The sequence below is a fragment of the Rana temporaria genome, chromosome 2, assembly GCF_905171775.1.
Source record: "Rana temporaria chromosome 2, aRanTem1.1, whole genome shotgun sequence".
NCBI classification, from domain to species: domain Eukaryota; kingdom Metazoa; phylum Chordata; class Amphibia; order Anura; family Ranidae; genus Rana; species Rana temporaria.
Window position 1 is genome coordinate 473,344,459 of NC_053490.1, and position 21,257 is coordinate 473,365,715.

The 21,257-nt window shown below is 41.8% G+C and overlaps 1 protein-coding gene across 2 annotated transcripts in view; it reads right to left on the reverse strand.

The window, feature by feature from the left end:
• Positions 1-21,257, reverse strand: part of EPHA3 (EPH receptor A3) — a 481,147-nt gene that overhangs the window by 191,030 nt on the left and 268,860 nt on the right. For both annotated transcript variants that reach the window (XM_040338731.1, XM_040338730.1), the window contains exon 4: positions 372-527. In XM_040338731.1, the coding sequence (XP_040194665.1) occupies positions 372-527 (156 nt within the window). The remainder of the gene's footprint in view (positions 1-371; positions 528-21,257) is intronic.

A 21,257-nucleotide genomic window follows, 5' to 3' on the forward strand; every position in this document is an offset into this window, starting at 1 on the left:
AGTGCTGCTGCAGACTACGTTCTCCTCTTGGTTCCCCTGCCAAAGCTGTCTGCTTCTCCTTTATTGTGTGTGGTGAATAGCAATCCGTGTGCTATGGGGGCATTTGATTGATTTGATTATTCCGGCCAATGAAATGAATTAATGCCCAAGCGCTTGATACGCCTAGTATCAATGCGTGTTTAGACACATTACACATATCAAGTGTTTTTTCTGCCAGGAGGAAAGGTATTTAAGAAAGCTGAGAAAGCTTTTGTGTACATGGGCCTAAATAAATATAAGGTAAAACAAAAAAAAAACAAAAGCAAACACTTTTCTATACATTGACACAGTTTCATTATACTGTTTACTGTCATGCTGTAATGTATGCTTACTTGTACATGCCATAGACGGAGGGTCTTTATCAGCACGGAAATAATTCTTCTCACAAAAACAATGTGTGGAGCCCTCTTCCTGAGTGAAGCTGTGTGGGGGGCATTTGGCACATTTAAGGTTTCCAGTAACTGCCTTGTAAAACCCTGGGCGACAGGCTGAAAACAAAAAGGAGAGTACAAATGTAATTATAGTAATTAATGATATTAACAAAAAAAAACATTTAATTACTTTTGTAGATTTATAAACATTGATGACACAACTGTTTATACAACAAACATGTAAAAAAATAAAAAAAAGGCCTAAAACAAAACATTTGTCTGCGGGGTCTCAGCTGGATTCTGCTATTGTCTGACTTCACCGTATGACCAGGGATCAATGAAACACCTGTTCAGAGATTAGTTACCATCCCAGAATCAGTATGCATCCTAGAATCAGGTAAGGGCAACTTCCATCATATATTTCAAAACATGTATTTAGCTTAATTGCAAATAGATGACCACTACATAAAAAAAAAGTTATTACCAGTATATATTTTAGAATGGGTGGACATTAAAGTGTATGTAAACCCAATTGTTTTATTTATTTATTTTGATGTCACAATGTAGAGTATAAGATTTCCTATCATCTGTGCCCAGTTTTGCCACACAGAGTTAATACAAATCAGCTGCTAACTTCAGCTTGTTTAATTAAGCTTTGAAAAAAAAGAAAAAACCCTAGAAGCTGATTGGGTTCTATGTACGGCTAGGATGACCAAGTGTCCCGGATTGCCTGGGACAGTCCCGCATTTTGCAGGTCTGTCCCGGGCACCTTCAAACCAGGACAATACAGTGTCCCGGAATAAAACTGACACAGCCACCCCCCAGAGCTGATCTGATGCCCCCAAAAAAGGCCGCCACATCACCGCTTTATTCACTGACAGTACTTGTCCTGGCCGGGAAGAGGCATAATCCCTGCCCCCCTGCTTGTTATTGGAGAAATCATAAATCACACCCCCTGTGTCTAATCTAGGGTGACCACATGTCCCGTATTGCCCAGGACAGTCGTGCATTTTGCAGGTCTGTCCCGGGCACATTTATTCCAGGACAATACAGTGTCCCGGAATTAAACTGACACAGACACCCCCCCGGCCAATCTAATGCCCCCAAAAAAGGCAGCCACATCACCGCTTTACTCACTGACAGTACTTGTCCTGGCCGGGAATGCCTGGAGGAGCACAATCCCGCCCCCTGCTTGTGATTGGAGAAATCATAAATCCTGCCTCTTGTGTCCAATCACTGTGCTGTGATTTGTTACAGCACAAGCTGATTTTTGGGAGGGAAGGGTGTCCCTGAATGGTAGTTTGGAAATGTGGTCACCCTATGTACAGCTGCACTAGATTCCGTGTGCTCCAGATGTCAGCAAACTCCTCCTACTCAGTGCATTTCTTCTGAATCACCTTCCTCAGGAATGGAGTGGATAGCATTGATGGTGATGATGCACACTCCACACCTGCTCCTGAGGAAGTTGATCCAGATGAAATGTATCAAGAGGAAGGAGTTTTCTGAAGTCATCTTCTAGAGACCAGCTGCTAGAAATTCTGGGTGATGTGCAGTATATGCAGGCATTTCAAATAGTGCTGAATAGCGCTGCACATTGTGAACGTTTTATTTATCTTCTGATAAATGTTCAAACTATTTCACACAATTGATGCCTCTTCTGTTTGTGTTTATAGGAGAAGTATGGCCACATTTTTGTTCCCATACGTCTCCTGGGGTTTACAGGAGTTCAGTTAGTTTTGCACTCTGTCTCCCAGATTCAGCTGACAGCAGGCTAAAGCCCTCTCACGTCTGATGTCACAGAGCCGCTCAACGCTCTGCAGGGATTCTGATAATAATTTCTGGGAACTGTTTCCTGCACACAAGTAAGGGAGGCATATAACCCCTTTAAAAAAAAAAAAGTTTGGGAAATCTAAGTTCCACTGGGGAGATTTCCTATTACTTCCTGCCCCAAGAAGAATTTAATGAGAAATCCCTCCATAGTGAGGAATTTCCTGGTATTCATTAGGTTCACAAAATTAGGGCCAGATTCACAAAGAGTTACACCGGCGTATTAGTAGATACGCCGACGTAACTCCGAATCTAAGCCCGTCATATGTCTAAATGTATTCTCAAACTGAGATACACTTAAACATGCCTAAGATACGACGGCCTGCGCCGTCGTATCTTAGGGTGCAATATTTACGCTGGCCGCTAGGTGGCGCGTCCATTGAGGTCGGCGTAGAACGTACGCTTGCCCGTCACAGTAAAGATATGCCGTTTCCGTAAGCGATACGCGGCGTAAAGATAAACATGCCCCCTAGGTGACGTATCATATGTTAAGTATGGCCGTCGTTCCTGCTTCGAAATTTTGAAATTTAACGTTGTTTGCGTAACTCGTCCGTGAATAGGGCTGGACGTCAATTACGTTCAGGTCGAAACCAATGACGTCCTTGCGACATCATTTAGCGAAATGCACGTCTGGAAATTTTAGGGACGGCGCATGCGCATTAGGTTCGGCGCAGGAACGCGCCTAATTTAAATGCTCTACGCCCCCTACCCGGCTGATTTGAATTACGCAGGCTTGCGCCGGGGGATTTACGCTACGCCACCGCAACTTTACAGGCAAGTGCTTTGTGAATCAAGCACTTGCCCGTAAAACTTGCAGCGGCGTAACGTAAATGAGATACGTTACGCCGCCGCAGATCTACGTGAATCTGGCCCTTAGTGTCTTCATTGGAAGATTTTCCCTTTATCCCTGTTCTGACGACAACTCAAAAACATTAATTTTTTTGGTAAACGGGACAAATATAGAGGGTGAATCTCCCTAACAGGGACACAGACAGCAATAAAAACCTTACAGGTGTTCTAATCCCTTTTTTGCATACAGGCAATACTGGTTCTCTGTCCTCTGCTTGCCTTTTTTGGGCTCCATTTCCTGCGCTTAGATCCCTATCATGTCCAGCAGAAGGCCACAAATACTTCAGGAATCAGCTGAGAACATCCAGTCCAGTAACAGAAATTTGGAATACGAGGTCCCTTTTTTTCACAGTGGAACATGGCTTAATAATTTACAGTAACCCAGTAAAAATATGTAGAACTATTTGACACGATCGCGTTACAGTGTAGCGGTTTCTGTACCATAATCTATGAAAAGTAAAACACTTGCAAACTTTCACACTTTTCAAAACATGTCTAACATCTTCCACTCGTGTTAAAGTACAGCAAACACCTCCCTTGCAGGGGAAATGGCACTCGGATTACCACATTGAGAAAAGCTCCCTGCGGTATTTACAGCTATATGACACAACACCTAGTGACATGACAGGGTGTATTGTACATTGTAAGTGCGCCATTGTCTGCTCCGGGGAGAGATGTGCCTCACTTGTGCTGCTATTCACATGTATACAACAAGCTCTTATGCTGGAAATAAACTGTTTGGAGCCAAGCTGTCCGGTGTATACTACATCCCCCGCTGGACTTCTGGGAACTGTTTCCTCCACACATCACAGGATTGTGCAAAAGCAACTTTGGGAGAGTATTTACAGGTTATTGTCTATACAGTACATTGGTGGTGACTATGTTTACCATGTGTTTGATGAACGGACCTTACCTCATTCACAAAATTGAAGTTCCATATTCTTAAAGGAAAACCATTGCTAAATTGTTTTAAGAAAAATTCCATGTATGGCATTTTTTTTTTACATAATTACAATGGTCCAGCCTGGACCATTTTAACTATGCATACTGTATATCATACTTGTGGGATGCCTCTAGAAGCTGTAAATCACTGTAGTAAACACCACTACACCAGTGAACTCCACTAGCATCCAGGTCCAAGATGACCTACTGCCAGGGCCGGACTTACCATTGGGCTTGACTGGGCTCAAGCCCATGGGCCCCGCCTAATAGGGGGCCCCCTTTAAAAAAAAACATTTTTTTTTTTTTTTTTTTTTTTTTTAGGGGTCCGGAGGTCCCCAGGGGCCCCGGACGGCAACCCCCCTTTTTTTATTTATTTTTTATTAAAAAAAATGTTTTTTTTATATATATATATAAAAATATATATTTTATTATTATTATTATTATTATTAAAGGGCCCCCGGATGGCAACCCCCTTTTTTTTTAAGGGGTCCGGAGGCCCCTGGGCCCCGGACAGCAACCCCCCTTTTTTATATATTTTTTATTTAAAAAAATGTTTTATATATATATATATATATATATATATTTATTTATTTATTATTATTATTAATATTATTAAAGGACCCAGAGGTCTCCAGGGCCCCCAGGTGGCAACCCCCTTTTTTTTTTTATAAAAAAAATGTACATTTTTTTTTATACATATATTTTTTTTATTAAAGCGGAGTTCCAACCACAATTAGCATTTTTTAAATGTATGTTCTTTAATCCTGCATTTTTATAATATAGATCCGGCCACTTACTATTTTACAATCCGCTGCCTATCCGCATAGATATTTAAAAAAGATAGTTTATAAAACTATGTCTACACCGTTGTCATTTTGCTTGTGGGCATTGTGAAGCCTACAAGCATTTACTTCCTGGAAGTCTTGGATGGGGAGTGATAATTGGACAGCGCACTGCATCCTGGGAAATTATGACACACATTTCCCAGGAGCATTAGAGGGAGATGATGTCAGAATCATAGGTGATTTCAAAGGCAGATTTGGTGGGACCGCATAGCAACAGGCATTTCCAGATGAGTTTTTTTTTTTTTACTTTTTTAGGTCTAATGAGCACAATAATGAAAAAAAAATTGGGATGGAAACTCCACTTTAAAAGGGCTCAGAGGTCCTTTTTTATTTATTTTTATAAATGTTTATTTTTTTATTTTTGTTTATATTTTTTTTTTTTTTATTCAAAGACCCAGAGGGGCCCAGAGGCCCCAGGGCCCCAGATGGCAACCTCCCTTTTTTTTATGTATTTTTTATAAATGTTTTTTTTTTTTTATTATTACAGGGCCCAGAGGTTTCTTTTTCTTTTTATTAAAGGGCCCAGAGGTCCCCAGGGCCCCGGATGGCTACCCCTTTTTTTTATATATACTGTATATATATTTTTCTCAATTTGCGGCAGCCCCCCCCGCTTCTCAATTTCAGGCGGCAGCACCCCCCCCGGTTCTCTGCTCCAGGGGGCCCATGCCTTAAGCTGTGTAAGGGGTAGAGCTGCCACCTTTTCTTCAAGCCAAACCCGAACACTTTAGCGGCACAGGGCACATTTTTTTTCGTAGTACACACAATAGGATTATAAAAGACCTAGGGCACCTTTGGATGCCTCAAGGAGAGTGGTAATGCAGCGCGCTGCGGCAAACAGTGGGTGTGGCCAAACTGCCCTTGCTGACATCATGGCTCCCCCTCAGTGATGCCAAACCTGCCCCCAGACAGCGGCTCCCATCTCCCGAATGGCAACAGATTTTTGTGTGACTTCCCTTAGTTACTTGGGGAGCCACAGCCCAGTCTAAATAATGTGTCCGGGTTTCAGGCAGACTGAAACCCGGACACAAGATCCCAAACCCGAACTGTCCGGGTGATTCCTGGACAGGTGACAACCCTAGTAAGGGGCCCCAAAATTCCTGATGGCGGCCCTGCGCATACCTCCCAACACGCACGGATTCTGCGGGACTTTTCCACACAGACAGCTTCTTCCCGCAGTCCTGCGAAAGGGTTAATATTCCCGCACTGCAAGAGGAGGCAGCACGGAAGCAGAAGGAACCAGAGCGGTGTGTGGAGGACTGTGGCTGCTGAAGGGAAGAAAGCCGACAGCTGGGCTAATGACAGCCTGTGGCCCCGGCTGTCGGCACAGGTGAGAGGCACTCCCCCCACTCAACAACTGCAAAACCCCCCCAGGAGGAACCGGAGCGGTGTGTGGATGTCTGCTGAAGGGAAGAGAGCCGACACATTCTGTGCACAGGTGAGAGGCACCCCCCCGCTCAACAACTTTAATGCGCCCCCCCCCCGCTCAACAACTATGACCCCCCCTCGCTCAACATCTTCGACCCCCCCAATTCTCGGCTCCAGGGGGCCCCTTCAACACTCAAGCCCAGGGGCCCCCACCACCCTAAGTCCTGCCCTGCCTACTGCATCCTGAACACAGGAGGTCACTTACTTTCCACGGGTGCCACTCAAAGGATGCTTTGCATTATCTTAAAGCGGAGGTTCACCCGTATATATGACTTTTTCCCCTTAGCTTCATGCTCGTTTTGTCTAGGGGAATCGGCTAGATGTTTTAAAATATGAGCCGTACTTACCGTTTACGAGATGCATCTTCTCCGTCGCTTCCGGGTATGGGCTGCGGGACTGGGCGTTCCTATGTTGATTGACAGTCTTCCGAGAGGCTTCCGACGGTCGCATCCATCGCGTCACGATTTTCCGAAAGAAGCCGAACGTCGGTGCGCAGGCGCAGTATAGAGCCGCACCGACGTTCGGCTTCTTTCGGCTAATAGTGACGCGATGGATGCCACCGTCGGAAGCCTCTCGGAAGACTGTCAATCAAGAAGGAACGCCCGCTCCCGAAGACCCATACCCGGAAGCGACGGAGAAGATGCACCTCGAAAACGGTAAGTACGGCTCATATTTTAAAACAACTAGCCGATTCCCCTAGACAAAACGAGCAGGAATCTAAGGGGAAAAGATCAAAAAATAAATAAACCTCTCCACCTTAGCCAATCAGAGAATGCTTTAAAATCACAGAGGCAATGCAAAGCATACTCTAAATTGTACCTGTGCCAAGTGGCAGATCTTCTGTGTTCAGAAAGCAACAGGGCAGCTGCTTGGCACGAACCTGGAAGCTAGTGGAGACCACTGGTGAAGTTGTGCTTACTATATTGATTTCCAGCTTCTAGAGGGATCCCACAAGTATGGTATATGCATAGTTACATTGGTTCAAGCTGGACAGATGTAACCATGTACAAAAATTACATACCTAGAATATTTTCTACCACTTGTCTACCAATGAACATTTATAAATGGTATGGTAGACAAGTGGTTAAATCAAGCTCACAGCTTGGTACCAGCTGAAGGGCCACCTTTTTTGGTTACTTTTTATAAGGCACCTAATGGGTACAACACCCCCCCCCCCCCAATGCAAGGGGCACCTGGGGTGGTTCTCAGGTTTTCCCATTCCTCCAGGCAGCCTAGGTCCACAGGAAACTGTTCCCAGTGAAAACAGAAGGAACTCAGGGATCATCTGTACCCCAATCTCTCCTGCAACTTGTGAGCCTGCAAGTGACATATTTTATGTCACTTACGTGGACACAGTTGTCTTTGCTTTGCTAGTGTGGCTAAGAGTGCAGCTATTCAAATACAACGCGTGTTTGAATAGCTTCATAAGAGGGCAGGGGAGATATTGGGGTTCAAGGGCCCCCATTGTCTCCATTACCAGAAAAGAAAGAGGGGGGTTCCCCTGGGTGGACTTTTAAGGCACTAATAATATTTCAAAATATACAGGATATTGAGAGTAAAAAAGGTTTTATTCACAATTGTACATATTCATAAAAAAATGTTTAAATATTAAATTAAAATACAGAGTTCCAAAGATTGTCACCATATAGGTAAATACAAGAAGAAGAACCTTCTTTACATCCAAATATTATTAGTGCCTTAAAAGTCCACCCAGGGGAACCCCCTCTTTCTTTTCTCATACTTACTGGATGTGGCACAAGCATACACTTGCCATTGACCCTCCTTTCTTTCATTGTCTCTATTACCTGTCACCTGCCCATGCTATCACATAGGGAGATGGTTAGCCTTGTTGAGAACTTGTTATAGCAATACAGTAAAAAAAAAGTGTAATTTTTTTTTATTATATAAAATAAATAAAAGGCAGTAAACAAAAAAAATTAAAACAGCCCCAGTGACCACTGTAAACACCCCATATAAAAAGCGCAATGTAGTGCGAGCATATGTATGTAAACATCAATTGCGCCACATGTGAGTTATTGTCACGAACATTGGAGTGAGAGAAATAATTCTAGAGCCATAGTTCATGATTAGAATTATTGTAAAGGCAGAAGATTTTGTATCTTAAAGTATTCTACACATTAGGATAAAAAGCCTTCTGTGTGCAGCTGCCCCCTCAGCCCCCCCTAATACTTACCTGAGCCACATCTCCATCCAGCGATGTTGCAAAGGAGACTCTGCTGTCCGAGTCTCCTCCTCCGAGATAGCAGCAAAGCGTCATTGGCTCCCGCCAATCAATGTCAGTGAGCCAATGAGCAAAGAGAGGGGCCGTTGTGGGCCATGGCTTCATGTCTGAATAACAGAAGAAAGATAGCGGTAGCCCTAAACTTTCAAACAATGACTTCAAAGAGGAAGAATGGATATAGAGAATGCATTGGTGCTGTCCATAGCACTCAGTTCTATAATACGGAGACCGATAGCTTAGGACACCTTATAATGGGTACTAACACTCACACACACCTTTATGCAGAACTTTAACCACTTGCCGTCGCCGCACCGTCGAAATACGTCCACAAGGTGGCTCTCCTAGGCGAGAGCACGTAATATGACGTCCTGCCTATTAGCCGCCACTAGGGGCGCACGCGCGCCGCCGGAGGCCGCCGGGCACACGCGATCGCTCGGTACAGAGCGGGGACCGGGAGCTGTGTGTGTAAAAACACAGCTCTCGTTCCTGTCAGCAGGGGAAATGCTGATTTTCTGTTCATACAATGTATGAACAGAAGATCAGAGTTTCCCCTAGTGAGGCCACCCCCCCCCCCACAGTAAGAACACACCCAGGCATACTTAACCCCTTCCCCGCCCCCTAGTGTTAACCCATTCACTGCCAGTGGCATTTTTATAGTAATCTAATGCATTTTTATAGCACTGATCGCTATAAAAATGCCAATGGTCCCAAAAATATGTCAAAAATGTCCGAAGTGTCCGCCATAATGTCGCAATACCGAAAAAAAAATCGCTGATCGCCGCCATTACTAGTAAAAAATAATATTAATAAAAATGCCATAAAAATACCCCCTATTTTGTAAACGCTATAACTTTTGCGCAAACCAATCAATAAACGCTTATTGCGATTTTTTTTTACGAAAAATATGTAGAAGAATACGTATCGGCCTAAACTGAGGAAAAAAAATGTTTTTTTATATATTTTTGGGGATATTTATTACAGCAAAAAGTAAAAAATATTCATTTTTTTCAAAATTGTCGTTCTATTTTTGTTTATAGCGCAAAAAATAAAAAACGCAGAGGTGATCAAATACCACCAAAAGAAAGCTCTATTTGTGGGAAAAAAAGGACGCCAATTTTGTTTGGGAGCCACGTCGCACGACCGCGCAATTGTCTGTTAAAGCGACGCAGTCCCGAATCGCAAAAAGTACTCTGGTCTTTGGGCAGCAATATGGTCCGGGGGGTAAGTGGTTAAATCAGCAAATTCATTGAGCACTAAAGAAGAGCAGTCGGTGGACAGAGAAAGACTAAGGGTATATTTCTAAAGAATTCAGCCTGGGGCAGATGACCTAACCACTTGGCATAAGGCTAGAGAGAGCTATGGTGTAAAAAAGGGAAGTTTTATCTGGGACCACATGGTTGTGCATTTACCTTCGCTAATGGGACTGCCAGTGCTAGTGTCTCCCCAAATTGAAGCAATTCATTTAGGATGATGTGACTTTTAGGTAAAATAATAAGAAGAAATCTCAAACGAAGAAAACTGCTAACATGTTTCTAAATGCAATAAATAAAAAATAAAAAAATTACTGTATTTATCGGCATATATCACGCACCATAACTTTCAGAGGTAATTTTCAGGAAAATACGTTCCACAGCCCCCTGCGTATAACACACAGGCACTGTTTAGCCTCTATTTTCAGGGTAAAAAAGTGAGTGTTATACACCAATAAATACAATATAACATATTCCAGCTTACCAGTCTGGTAATGATGGCTGTATTCGTTTTTTTTTTTTTTCCAGGCTTTTTTTCCTTATTTCACTTAGTGATCCTGTGAATAACACACTTTTATGTCTATGTTTTTTTTTGTCTATGTTTTTTTCACCACTGTATCTATGCCATGGTTGCCATACAAGCTGGACTTAAAACATCCAATGTCACCTTGATAAAAGGGACCATTAAGGCCCCAACATGTTTTGAGGTTCATCTCTGCTGGCTATTTTTGTGAGTGGAGTTCAAACATGTCTGACTTTGTTCATTTCCATAACATAGTGGACTGATTGGATTAATACTTTACAAAGGTTCTTTGTGTTGTCTTTTAGGCTCACAACAATTAACAAGAAGACTACATTTCTGGCAGGTATTTTCTGTATCTGTTGAAAATGTTCTGAGCCTTCAAAGTGAAAACGTATGCAGCCACCAAAACTAACGTCTGGTAAGCTGTAATATCTTCAATTTTTGCCGGTTTAGATATGTTTTAATAGAAATGTCATAAAGAGAAAGAAACATCTCTCCCGGGTGAATGTCTAGCTTTTTTAATAAAATGATATACAGCGTTTTATTGTTTGATCTTTAAAAAAATGAATTGCTTCATAGTCCAGATGTCCCATGTTACACAACAAAAAACAAGAGTATTAGACATGCTACGATTACTTAGTAGCAAGAAGTAAAGGCAGTGCAAGACCGGAGATAGGAAATAAATAATTAAACATATCAATGAATACAAGATTATTTTCCATCAAATATGCATACACATTTCATTAAGTTAAGTGATGCATTAAATTTCATTTAATTTATTACAGTCTATGGAGTCGACTCCACCTACAAATATTACAACCCAGCCCCCATTCCAAATCCTTTCATTCAAAAGCAACGTCAGTGAGGTTGTTTACCATAGACCCCTGCTGAATGTTTTTTAGAAGATTTAAATAGCAAAGCTTCTACATTACAGCTATTTCAGTTTACACAAAAGAGATGCAAAACAAAAAAGAATTGCAGGAAGCAGTTTGTTCTTTATAAGTAGTTTCCTTTGCTCAGACATAGACTGTTCATGAGATGGTGATCGTGCTGTTGAGCATTTAGCATCCTGAAATCAGCAGAAGATGCAGCCAATCGACTTGCAGTGATTCTCAAACTTTTTTCAGTCAAGGCACCCTTTAAAATGATAGACAATCTCAAGACACCCTTTAAAATTATGGACAGACTTGAAGCACCCCATTAAAAAATGTAAAAATATTCTAATGCAACAACATCCACACGTTACGACCAGGGCTCAAATCCTGCGGGAACGCGTGGGAACGGAGTTCCTGCACTTTTTTCACAGCAGGAACGCAGTTCCCTTTGCAGGACTAGAGCAGCTGAGCTGCCCGAGCTGATCCTTCACTAAGCGGCGATGCCCAGCTCGAGTCACTGTCAAGGGCAGACGAACCTTAGTAATCCTTTATGTTACTGGCAGCTTCCTGTATATGGATTTATCAGGTAGTGTGTGGGTATTCCGTCACTTCCTCGATGCTGCAATGTCTCCTGGGAGCTTTTGTCATTGTTCCCAGGAGACAGTGCAGAGGTCTGCCGCGAGTTATCGTGGGATTTAGAAAGAACTTGCTTAAAAAAAATCATGCGGTTTAGTAATTATGCATATGAGCGGATCATTTTTTTTTTGGCGGGGGAGTGGATCTTGGGTGGGAGTTCCCACACTTTTTCCCCAGGACTTGACCCCTGGTTACGACCCAACGTTAGAGGTCATTTATTCATCGAACGCAAATACACTTTGAGGCCTCGTAGACACGACCGAGAAACTCGACAGAATCCATCAAGAAACTTGGTGGGAGAGCTTTTTTGCTGAGGAAAACGGTCGTGTGTATGCTTTTCATTGAGAAAACTGTCGAGGAACTCGACGAGGAAAAAAGAGAACAAGTTCTCTTTTTCCTCGACGGGAGTCTCAATTTCCTCGTCGGGCTGGTTTTCGAATAGAAACATGATCGTGTGTATGCTAAGAAACCTGTGCATACTCAGAATAAAGTATGAGATGAGAGCGCACCTTCGGTAAAAGTATCGTTTGTAATGGAGATAGCATATTTGTCACGCTGTAACAGACTGAAAAGTGCAAATTGTCTCTTCCCAAGCTTTTACTTAACACGCAGTAACATGAGATTAGCAAAAGCAGCCCCAAGGGTTGTGCCAGTGGAATCGAACTTCCCCTGAACGACGAGATTTGGTCTTGACAGTGTGTACGCAAAGAAAGCTTGTCGAGTTTCTTGACAAGCCTAACAAGGAACTCGTCGAGGAAAACGATGTGTCTTTTCCGACGAGTTCCTCGGTCGTGTGTACGAGGCCTTACACACTGGTACTGACTAGTATTCCAATGTTTCTCTTCTCCCTCAATTTCTCCCCTTCAGTCAGCTAATGTGACTCCAGTGCTGAGGGAGAGAGGGAGAGGAGGGCGGAATAAGGATGCTGTAGAGGCGGCAGACAATCTTGTTGTCAACTGATGACGTCATTGTTTTTTTGGATGCCAGTGTCATGAAAGTCGTAACGGTGCATAATAAAAACCTGTGGCTTTGTGCAACAAAAAGGCAGGCTTGATCCACCTTTGATAAATTTTTGGGCATTGGTTGAAAAAGGCTGGTATGTGCTACAATACTTGTTGGATATCGTGATCTATGGATCGGCGTTCATGGGTTGCACTAAACCACAGCTAAATTTTTTGCAGATTTGAAAATTCAGCAAAGGCTTGCAATGCTTGTTGCATGAACGTAGTTCAAAATGTTGATTTTTTAATGAATGGACTTTACCAAACGAAAACAAAAACAAAAAAAAATGTTAGTTTAAAAAAATATTCCCATCCTGCTCCTTCTAATTTTCTCGTCACTGTGGTAAAAAAAGATTGTCTATTTGACCCTAGTAGAGAATTAAATGAACTTGTTTTCCGTCGGCTAATGCCATGGTGTACACACATCGAAAATTCCGACAACAAAACCGTGGATTTTTTTTCCGACAGAATGTTGGCTCAAACTTGTGTTGCATACACACGGTCACACAAATGTTGTCTGAAATTCCGAACGTCAAGAACGAGGTGACGTACAACACGTACGACGAGCAGAGAAAAATTAAGTTCAATGATTCCGAGCATGCGTAGGATTTTTGTGCGACGAAATTGGCTACAGACGATCGGAATTTCCGACAAGAACTTTTGTTGGCGGATAATTTGAGGACCAGCCTTCAAATTTTTGTCCGATGAAGCATACACATTTCCGACAAAAAGCTCACATCGAACATTTGTTGTCGGAAATTCCGACCGTGTGTAAAAAGAAATGCTTGAAGACATGAGAAAAATGCATGCAAAAATGTGAATGGGCTCTTAGGGCTCTTTCACACGAGCGGCCCGTTCAGATCCGCCTACCAGTTTTTTTAGGCGGACCTGAACGGGCGCTCCGTGCTCCTCTATGGAGGCGCGGATGTCAGCGGTGACATGCCCGCTGACATCCGACCCGCTCCGATCTGCCAAAATTTGACGGAGGAAAAACCTACTTTTTCATCCGTCTGGCAGATCGGATCGGGTGGACACGGACAGGCGGTCCATGTTCATTCGATCCCCCCATAGGGGAGAGCGGAGAAACGACAGGGCGGTCCCTGCACAGTGTCATCAAAGGGGCCTTAATGTATAGTTTGTTGTCTACAATACAGAGAAACAGGGTGGTGTTTGAGACAGTTTTTATATCTGATATAAGCCTGATAATTCATGGAGTAGTAGTCTTTAATTTGTCCTAGATATAGATATATTATTTATATATATATATATATATATATATATATATATATATATATATAGATATATATATATATAGATATAGATATATATATATATATATATATATATATATATATATATATATATATATATATATATATATATGTGTGTGTTTATTTTTATTTTTTTATTATTCTATTCCAACATGCTACAAATCTAGAGTACAATAAAGTCTTTTCCTATCCATCCTGTAAAGTTTCCATTCTATTGTTTTCCTGTGTGGCAATAATAATAGTTCAGCGCTCAGGTCAAATCAGTTCAGCTTTATCAGTGGTGCTGAAATAAATTATTCTCCTTTGCGAGTGGAATTCAACAACAAGCTTTAAGTAGTTGCTTGCTGTCACCGTAAACTCCCAGAAGCGCTGAAATGTAGATGTCACCACCACAGTAGTCATCATTTATCTGAGCGGCTGCAGGAGGGTTTGTGATTCTCCTGAAAGATGTGATGTGCTGTGTCACCCTCCCCCCCCCCCACCTTCTCGGGTTCGTCAGTTCACTTGCTGCAATTTTATTCTCGCTCAACAACTCTGGTCTGAAAATGAAACACCTTCCTGTTCTACGCCAATCTATTTTGACCACAGCTGGAATTAAAAAATCTAACTTAACACTTCAGTGATCTGAACCTCAAAAGGTCACCCCCTGCTTTAGGAAGAGCTATGGTGGCTTAAATGTGACGTTATCTGCAACTGACAAAGACGACACGTGGAACAAAATGAGACCAGAGAGATATTTTCCTTGCTCTAGGAGGAGGAATTAAAGGAGTTGTAAAGGAAAAAAATGTTTTGCCTAAAATTAATGTCTGCAAGGTAGACAGACAGAATAGTGTAATGATTCTGTTAAAAAAAACGAGTAAATACCTATTAAATTGCTTCATCTATATCACCTCCGGCATTCTAGTTTCTGTTCTCTCATTCACTTCCTGGTTTGCGGCGTTCATTCATGTAAGAACTACATTTCTCAGTATGAATTGCGGCACACCCAGTAATTCACACCTCCTTGAAGTCTCTAACATGTAGAGAGCGTCCTGCCGCACAGATGTAGTTCCCAGGAGGGGGCGAGCACGTTACTGACCACCGCAGTAAAGCCTCCCTTCACAGTGGTCAGTAAAATCAGACAAGAAGGAAGTGACCAGAACAGAGAAGAAATAGAGCAACTTCTGAGCAAAAACGAACAATGAGGAAGTGAAAAGAGGAATGTCTGCAGGTAAAGGATGCTTATTATGAAAACATTTTTTTTCCTTTACAACCTCTTTAAGGTCCTTTTTTATTGTGGTGGTTGGAAATCACATTTTGCTTCCACTTTGTGCGTGGTTTGAATGTATTTGGCTATCGGTTTGAATGCTGGACCGTTAAAAACATGAAGTATGAATTTCTAAATGCTAGAAGACTAAAATCTGCAGTCTGTATTTCACTGGACCAGGGCACACAGATATTCATAGAAGGTAATGGTACCTATGTATACCAACACTACCGGCATGATGAATAAGCACTAAGTCAGTGCGAAACGTCGGTTATCCTCCTGTTTCTGTTGCTGTGATCTGGTATGTTTTTGCTGTTCGTTTAAATAAAGACAACCTGTTTGGTTTGGAGTGCGGCCATCCATCCTTCATTTTACGCCACTACCGGCATGATGTTTGCATGTTCTCCTTGCGCCTGCATTGGTTTCCTTCTGGTTTTGTCCCTTACCCCAAAGATACGCTGGTAGGTTAATTGGCTCCTGTCCAAATTAGCCCTAACATATGTATATATGCATGTGAGCTAGGGACCTTAGATTGTAAGCTACTTGGGGGGCAGTTGTGAATGATGTGAAAGTACAATATATGTAAATTGTTGGTGTAAAAACTGTAATAAATAAGTGAATGTGTACAATAGTGAAGACTTTTCCTTATTGTCTCTTTATGGTTTAGGATCTGATCAAATACACAGCAAATATATGGCTTTCTTGTACAAGCAATCCTAGTGGCTACTTAGCTGCTGGATTACTTTGCTTTCACAAGCATTTGGGGGGGGGGGGCTTCTGTGGCTTTCTCTGGCTCTCCTGTCCCCCTCGGACTACCAGCTGTGGTTTCCGCCTGCTGATCATATAGGTAATCAGAGACTGGAATGGCTCTGATTGCCTCTGTGATATAGGAAACCAGAGGTGATGCGCTTGCATCACTTCTGGATGTAAACAGCACCATTTTTTAATAGTGAAAGGCATTTGATCACACAGACTACAGATCACACGTATACAAACAAGTATTGTTTCACACTTGTGAGGTATCATTGCGATTGTCAGATCAGGGGCAGTAAATCTAAGACCAGACCTCTTGCATAAACCTACAGTGGTAACCTGTTAAGGCTTTTAAAACGTCACCTATGCAAGGTAAAATGTACATTGTTTGTTGCTATTGCACAAGCGTCCACAATTTTAAAGTGTGACATGTTTGGTATCTATTTATTTAGCGTAACATCATCTTTTATATCTTACCAAACAATTGAGCATTATATTGTGTTTTTGTGCATAAAATAAAAAAATATATATTTTTTTCCCCAAAGTATTGCGTTTGAAAAAACGCTGCCCAAATACAATGTGACATAAAAAATTGCAACACCCACCATTTTATTCTCTAGGGTTTCTGCTTTAAAAATATATATTGTTGGTGGGTTCTAAGTAATTTTCTAGCAAAAAATACAGATGTAAACAAAAATGGCCAGAAAAAGCTTGGTCTTAAAGGGGTTAAACCTAAAAACAAAAATGCCAGATATGCAGCTTTCCAATCTGGTGGCTGCATTCATTTTCTTGTTTTAGGATTTCCTTTATTTTCAACTGGAGACCTGGTCAGTAACACACTAAAGGCCCATACATAAGATCGGATATTCTTACAATAATTGTGTGATGGCCGTCTTTTGTCGGATAATCCGACCGTCTGTATGCTCCATCAGACAATTGTTGGAATTTCCGACAACAAATGTTGGATGGTAATGCTCTCAAATTGTCCAACAACAAATGTGTTCCGTCGCATCATCCGATGGTGTGTACACAAGCCGTCAGACTAAAATCCAAAGTACAAACACGCATTCTCCGTACCAATGCTAACCATAAGACAAAATTAGCATAATTTGCCCAAAGGGTGGCGCTAAAGAGCAGAAAAAATATGTAGTTTAACTTAAAGCTAGTGAAAGACTATTTTATTATTTTATATTGTTTTTTTATTTTGCCTTTAGTACAGCTTTAATTCCTTTAGTAGACAATCTGTTAATTTAAAAAATGTCATATTTGCACCGTGATTTTTATTTTTAAATGTACATACCTTTGACTTAAATGTACCCCAGACTGCTGTGAAGTGTCTACAATTGGCCTTATATTGAACATTTTAAAGCAGTAAACCCAAAACTAAAAATTTAATATATTGCAGCATAACAATTATAAAATGTGGTCGCTGTATTCATTTTCTTTTTTTTAGGCTTTTTTCCCCTCTGTTTTCACCTGTGATCTGGCTAGTAACACACCTCCTGTGTCTATATACAACCATAGCCTGCTTATATACTATCTTAGCTTGTCCATATACCACTTTAGCCTGTCCATATACTACCCTAGGCTATCTATATACTACCCTAGCCTGTCCATATACCTGCGGACCACGGCTGGCACGAGGAAGCGAGCCGATACCGCCTCTATTTGTCTTAAGGTGGGTCCAGAGACACAGGTGCGAGCCAGCGGGCCATGGCTGAAAAAAAATAGACAGACAGGCGCCGCAAAAATTTTCCCATGGCCATGGCAAAAGAGGTGAATTCAGGGGCGGAGCCAATGGGGCGGCAAAATTAGGTTTTGCTTAGGGTGTCAAAAATCCTTGCATTAGCCCTAGTAATCTCCCCTGTCAGTGGTAAATGGTTTGTCTCATCCCTTTAACTGTAATATAGTCATTCGTTAAAAAAGAACAGACTTACTGGCCAGATCTTCAGGTGTAAATAAAAAATTAAAACTAACACAGACACCATATCTAAGAATATTTAAGCTGTAATAAAATTTACATTTTCTTTTGTTTTTTTTTACCACTTTTGGTGCCTGATCAGCAGCATGAATACAGAGACATCAAGCAAGTCATATACGTTCAAATGCCGCACAGGCAGAGAGATCTCATTTTTGGTCGCTAGCCATATTAACTAAAACAAAGTTACTCTTTAGCCATAATAACTAAGGCAAGTTGCCAACAGGTCTACAAGTTGATGTAGATAAATATACCAAACAACAAGGAATACAAAATGTACATTTTAATATAATTCTAATACTTTAGTGCGGTGGTCTCCAAACTGCGGCCAGTGGGTTGAATGTGGCTCTTTACCCGCCTTTATCCCTTGGGACAATTTTCCTCCCACTGATACAAGACACTATTCCTCCAATTGACACCAACAATGGGACACTATTTTCCAAACTGACACCAATGACAAGTCACTATTCCTGCCACTGACACTAACAATGGGGCACTATTCCTCCCAGAGATACTGATGGAGCACCTTACCTCTGTCCCCACCTTACAAATATGCATTGCTTACTCCCACTGAAGCCAGGACTACAAACTGTGGCCTGGGGGCTGAATGTGGCTCTTTACCCACCTTTATCAGACACTTTTCCTCCCACTGATACAAGACACTATTCCTCCCATTGACACCAACAATGGGAAACTGTTTTCCAAACTGACACCAATATCCACAGTTCCTCCTTCTGCCGTGGTCTACAACCTGTGGCATGGGGGCTAAATGTGGCTCTTTACCCGCCTTTATCAGTCCCTTGGGGCACTTTTCCTCCCACTGATACAAGGCACTATTCCCCCCATTGACACCAACAATGGGACACTATTTTCCAGACACCAATGATAAGACAATATTCCTCCCACTGACACAAACAATGGGGCACTATTCCTCACATTGTTACTGGTGGGGCACATTACCTCTGTCCCCACCTTAGAGATATGCATTGTTTACTCCCACTGAAGCCAGGACAATTTCTACTCTTAAGCCTCATACACACGATCAGTCCATCCGATGAGTACGGTCTGAAGGACCGTTGTCATAGGTTAACCGATGAAGCTAACTGATGGTCCGTCGTGCCCACACACCATCAGTTAAAAAAACGATTGTGTCAGAACGCGGTGACGTAAAACACAACGACGTGCTGAAAAAAAGTTCAATGCTTCCAAGCATGCGTCGACTTGATTCTGAGCATGCGTGGATTTTTAACCAATGGTTCTGCCTACTAACAATCAGTTTTTTGCCATCGGTTAGGAATCCATCGGTTAAATTTAAAGCAAGTTGCCTTTTTTTTAACCTATGGTTAAATAACCTATGGGGCCTACACACGATCGGTTTGGACCGATGAAAACGGTCCATCAGACCGTTGTCCTCTGGTTAACCTATCATGTGTTAGACCCCATTCACATCTAGGCGTTTTTACGCCTGTAGCGCTACGCCTCTGCCGCCAGAGGGCTGGAAATACATGTCCCTCTATGGAGATGGTTCACATCTCCACGCCGAACGCCGGACGCCTGTCGCCTGCGGCGTGAAAAAAGGTCCCGGACCTTTTTTTCAGGCGTCTTCGAGCGTTCGGCTAGGAGATGGCAATCATCTCCATAGAGGGGGTCATCTTGGGACACATCTAGGCGGACAATACCCGCGTTTTGTCGCCGCAAATCGCGGTACAAAACGCCGCTATTTTTACCGCGATTTGCGGTGACAAAACGCCGCGATTTCGTCCGTCTAGATGTGAATGCAGCCTTAATGGCCACAGTTCCTCCTTCTAAAGTCTGAATGACAGTAAACTGGGCCTTTGTTTAGAAAGTTTGGAGACCTCTGCTTTAGTGTATTGTTTTGTTTTGTTTTTTATCTCTGGTCTAAAACATCATAAACAAACTAAAACAATGAACTAAAAAACCCACATACTACAAGGTATTTTGAATGGGTAAGACTGAATAAGTTAAATAAGGAACTGGAAATCAAAGAAGAGAGGAATGTAGTAAGAACGTCTAGAATTTCCAAATAAGCAGTTTATCAAGCAAAGGGTCCTCTCTGCTCAAAGCAAAACGGAATGGGGTGAGGACCAGTGGGCCGTGGCTGCAGCAGTGTTCTCATTTAGCCTGATATTACATTCCAGAGCTTTTATATGGAGAACAAACACGAGGAGAGTAACATCCTTCTCAACTTGGATGTCTCAACCACCACTGCAGATGGAGAGGAAGAAATAAAGAGCTTATTGTGTATGCAGATGTAGTTAATAAAACAGCACTCCAGAACAATTTTGTCTAAAGACTGATATGTTTAACCCTACAAAAGGCCGCTATGCCGACATAAATGTGGTATTTCGAAAACTGTTAAAAAGCTGCTGAATTATTCTGCAAATATTGCCAGCTGTTTGTGTTTCCAGGACAAAGCCCCCTTGATCGGGACTAACGATGTAGCCAATGGCTTGGCAGCTATCTGTGCGCCAACACTGATGAGATAAATTGGCCTCTAACAAGTCCACACTGTAACATCTTGTCTCTTCTTTAAGATGACATGATTGCATGACTGCCAAGCATGTCTGCGGAGAGAGGAGAGGCCTGGAAAATACCATTATTTAATACTAAACATTTCCGTAAAAAACAGACTTATAAGTCATTAGAGTTGGAATCCTTTAGAACAGGAGCACTGCTTTCACTTGTCTAACTTTTTAATGTAGACTTTATAAACAAATAAAAAACTTGTAAATGTATAATGGTTTGTACATTAGATTTATTTCTATTGCTTATGTTCAAGACTAAAATATATTAAGATACAGTAAATATGTTGTCATCTTCTGCTTAGCCAGAAAGTGGCGCTGTAGTCTCCTTTCCACATCATAAGCATGGTTACTTTTTGTATGTGCTAAAAAAAGGAAAGTGTGTCTGCAATTTCAATCAGACAAAGGACTCTGAAAAACAAGCTGGTTAGCTATGCTGCTCTGGGAACCCTTTGTCATGCATCAAATATTATTTGCAATAATAACTGTAAACTAAAATATAATTTACCCAAAAAGTCACTGGTTTCCCTTTACACAAAACTAGTGACTATAAGCTTTTGTGTATTAGATTCTAAAGTACACACAAAAAATACCCCTTTGGAAGCGATCATACGATAATCTGATTCTTAGTACACAGCTTT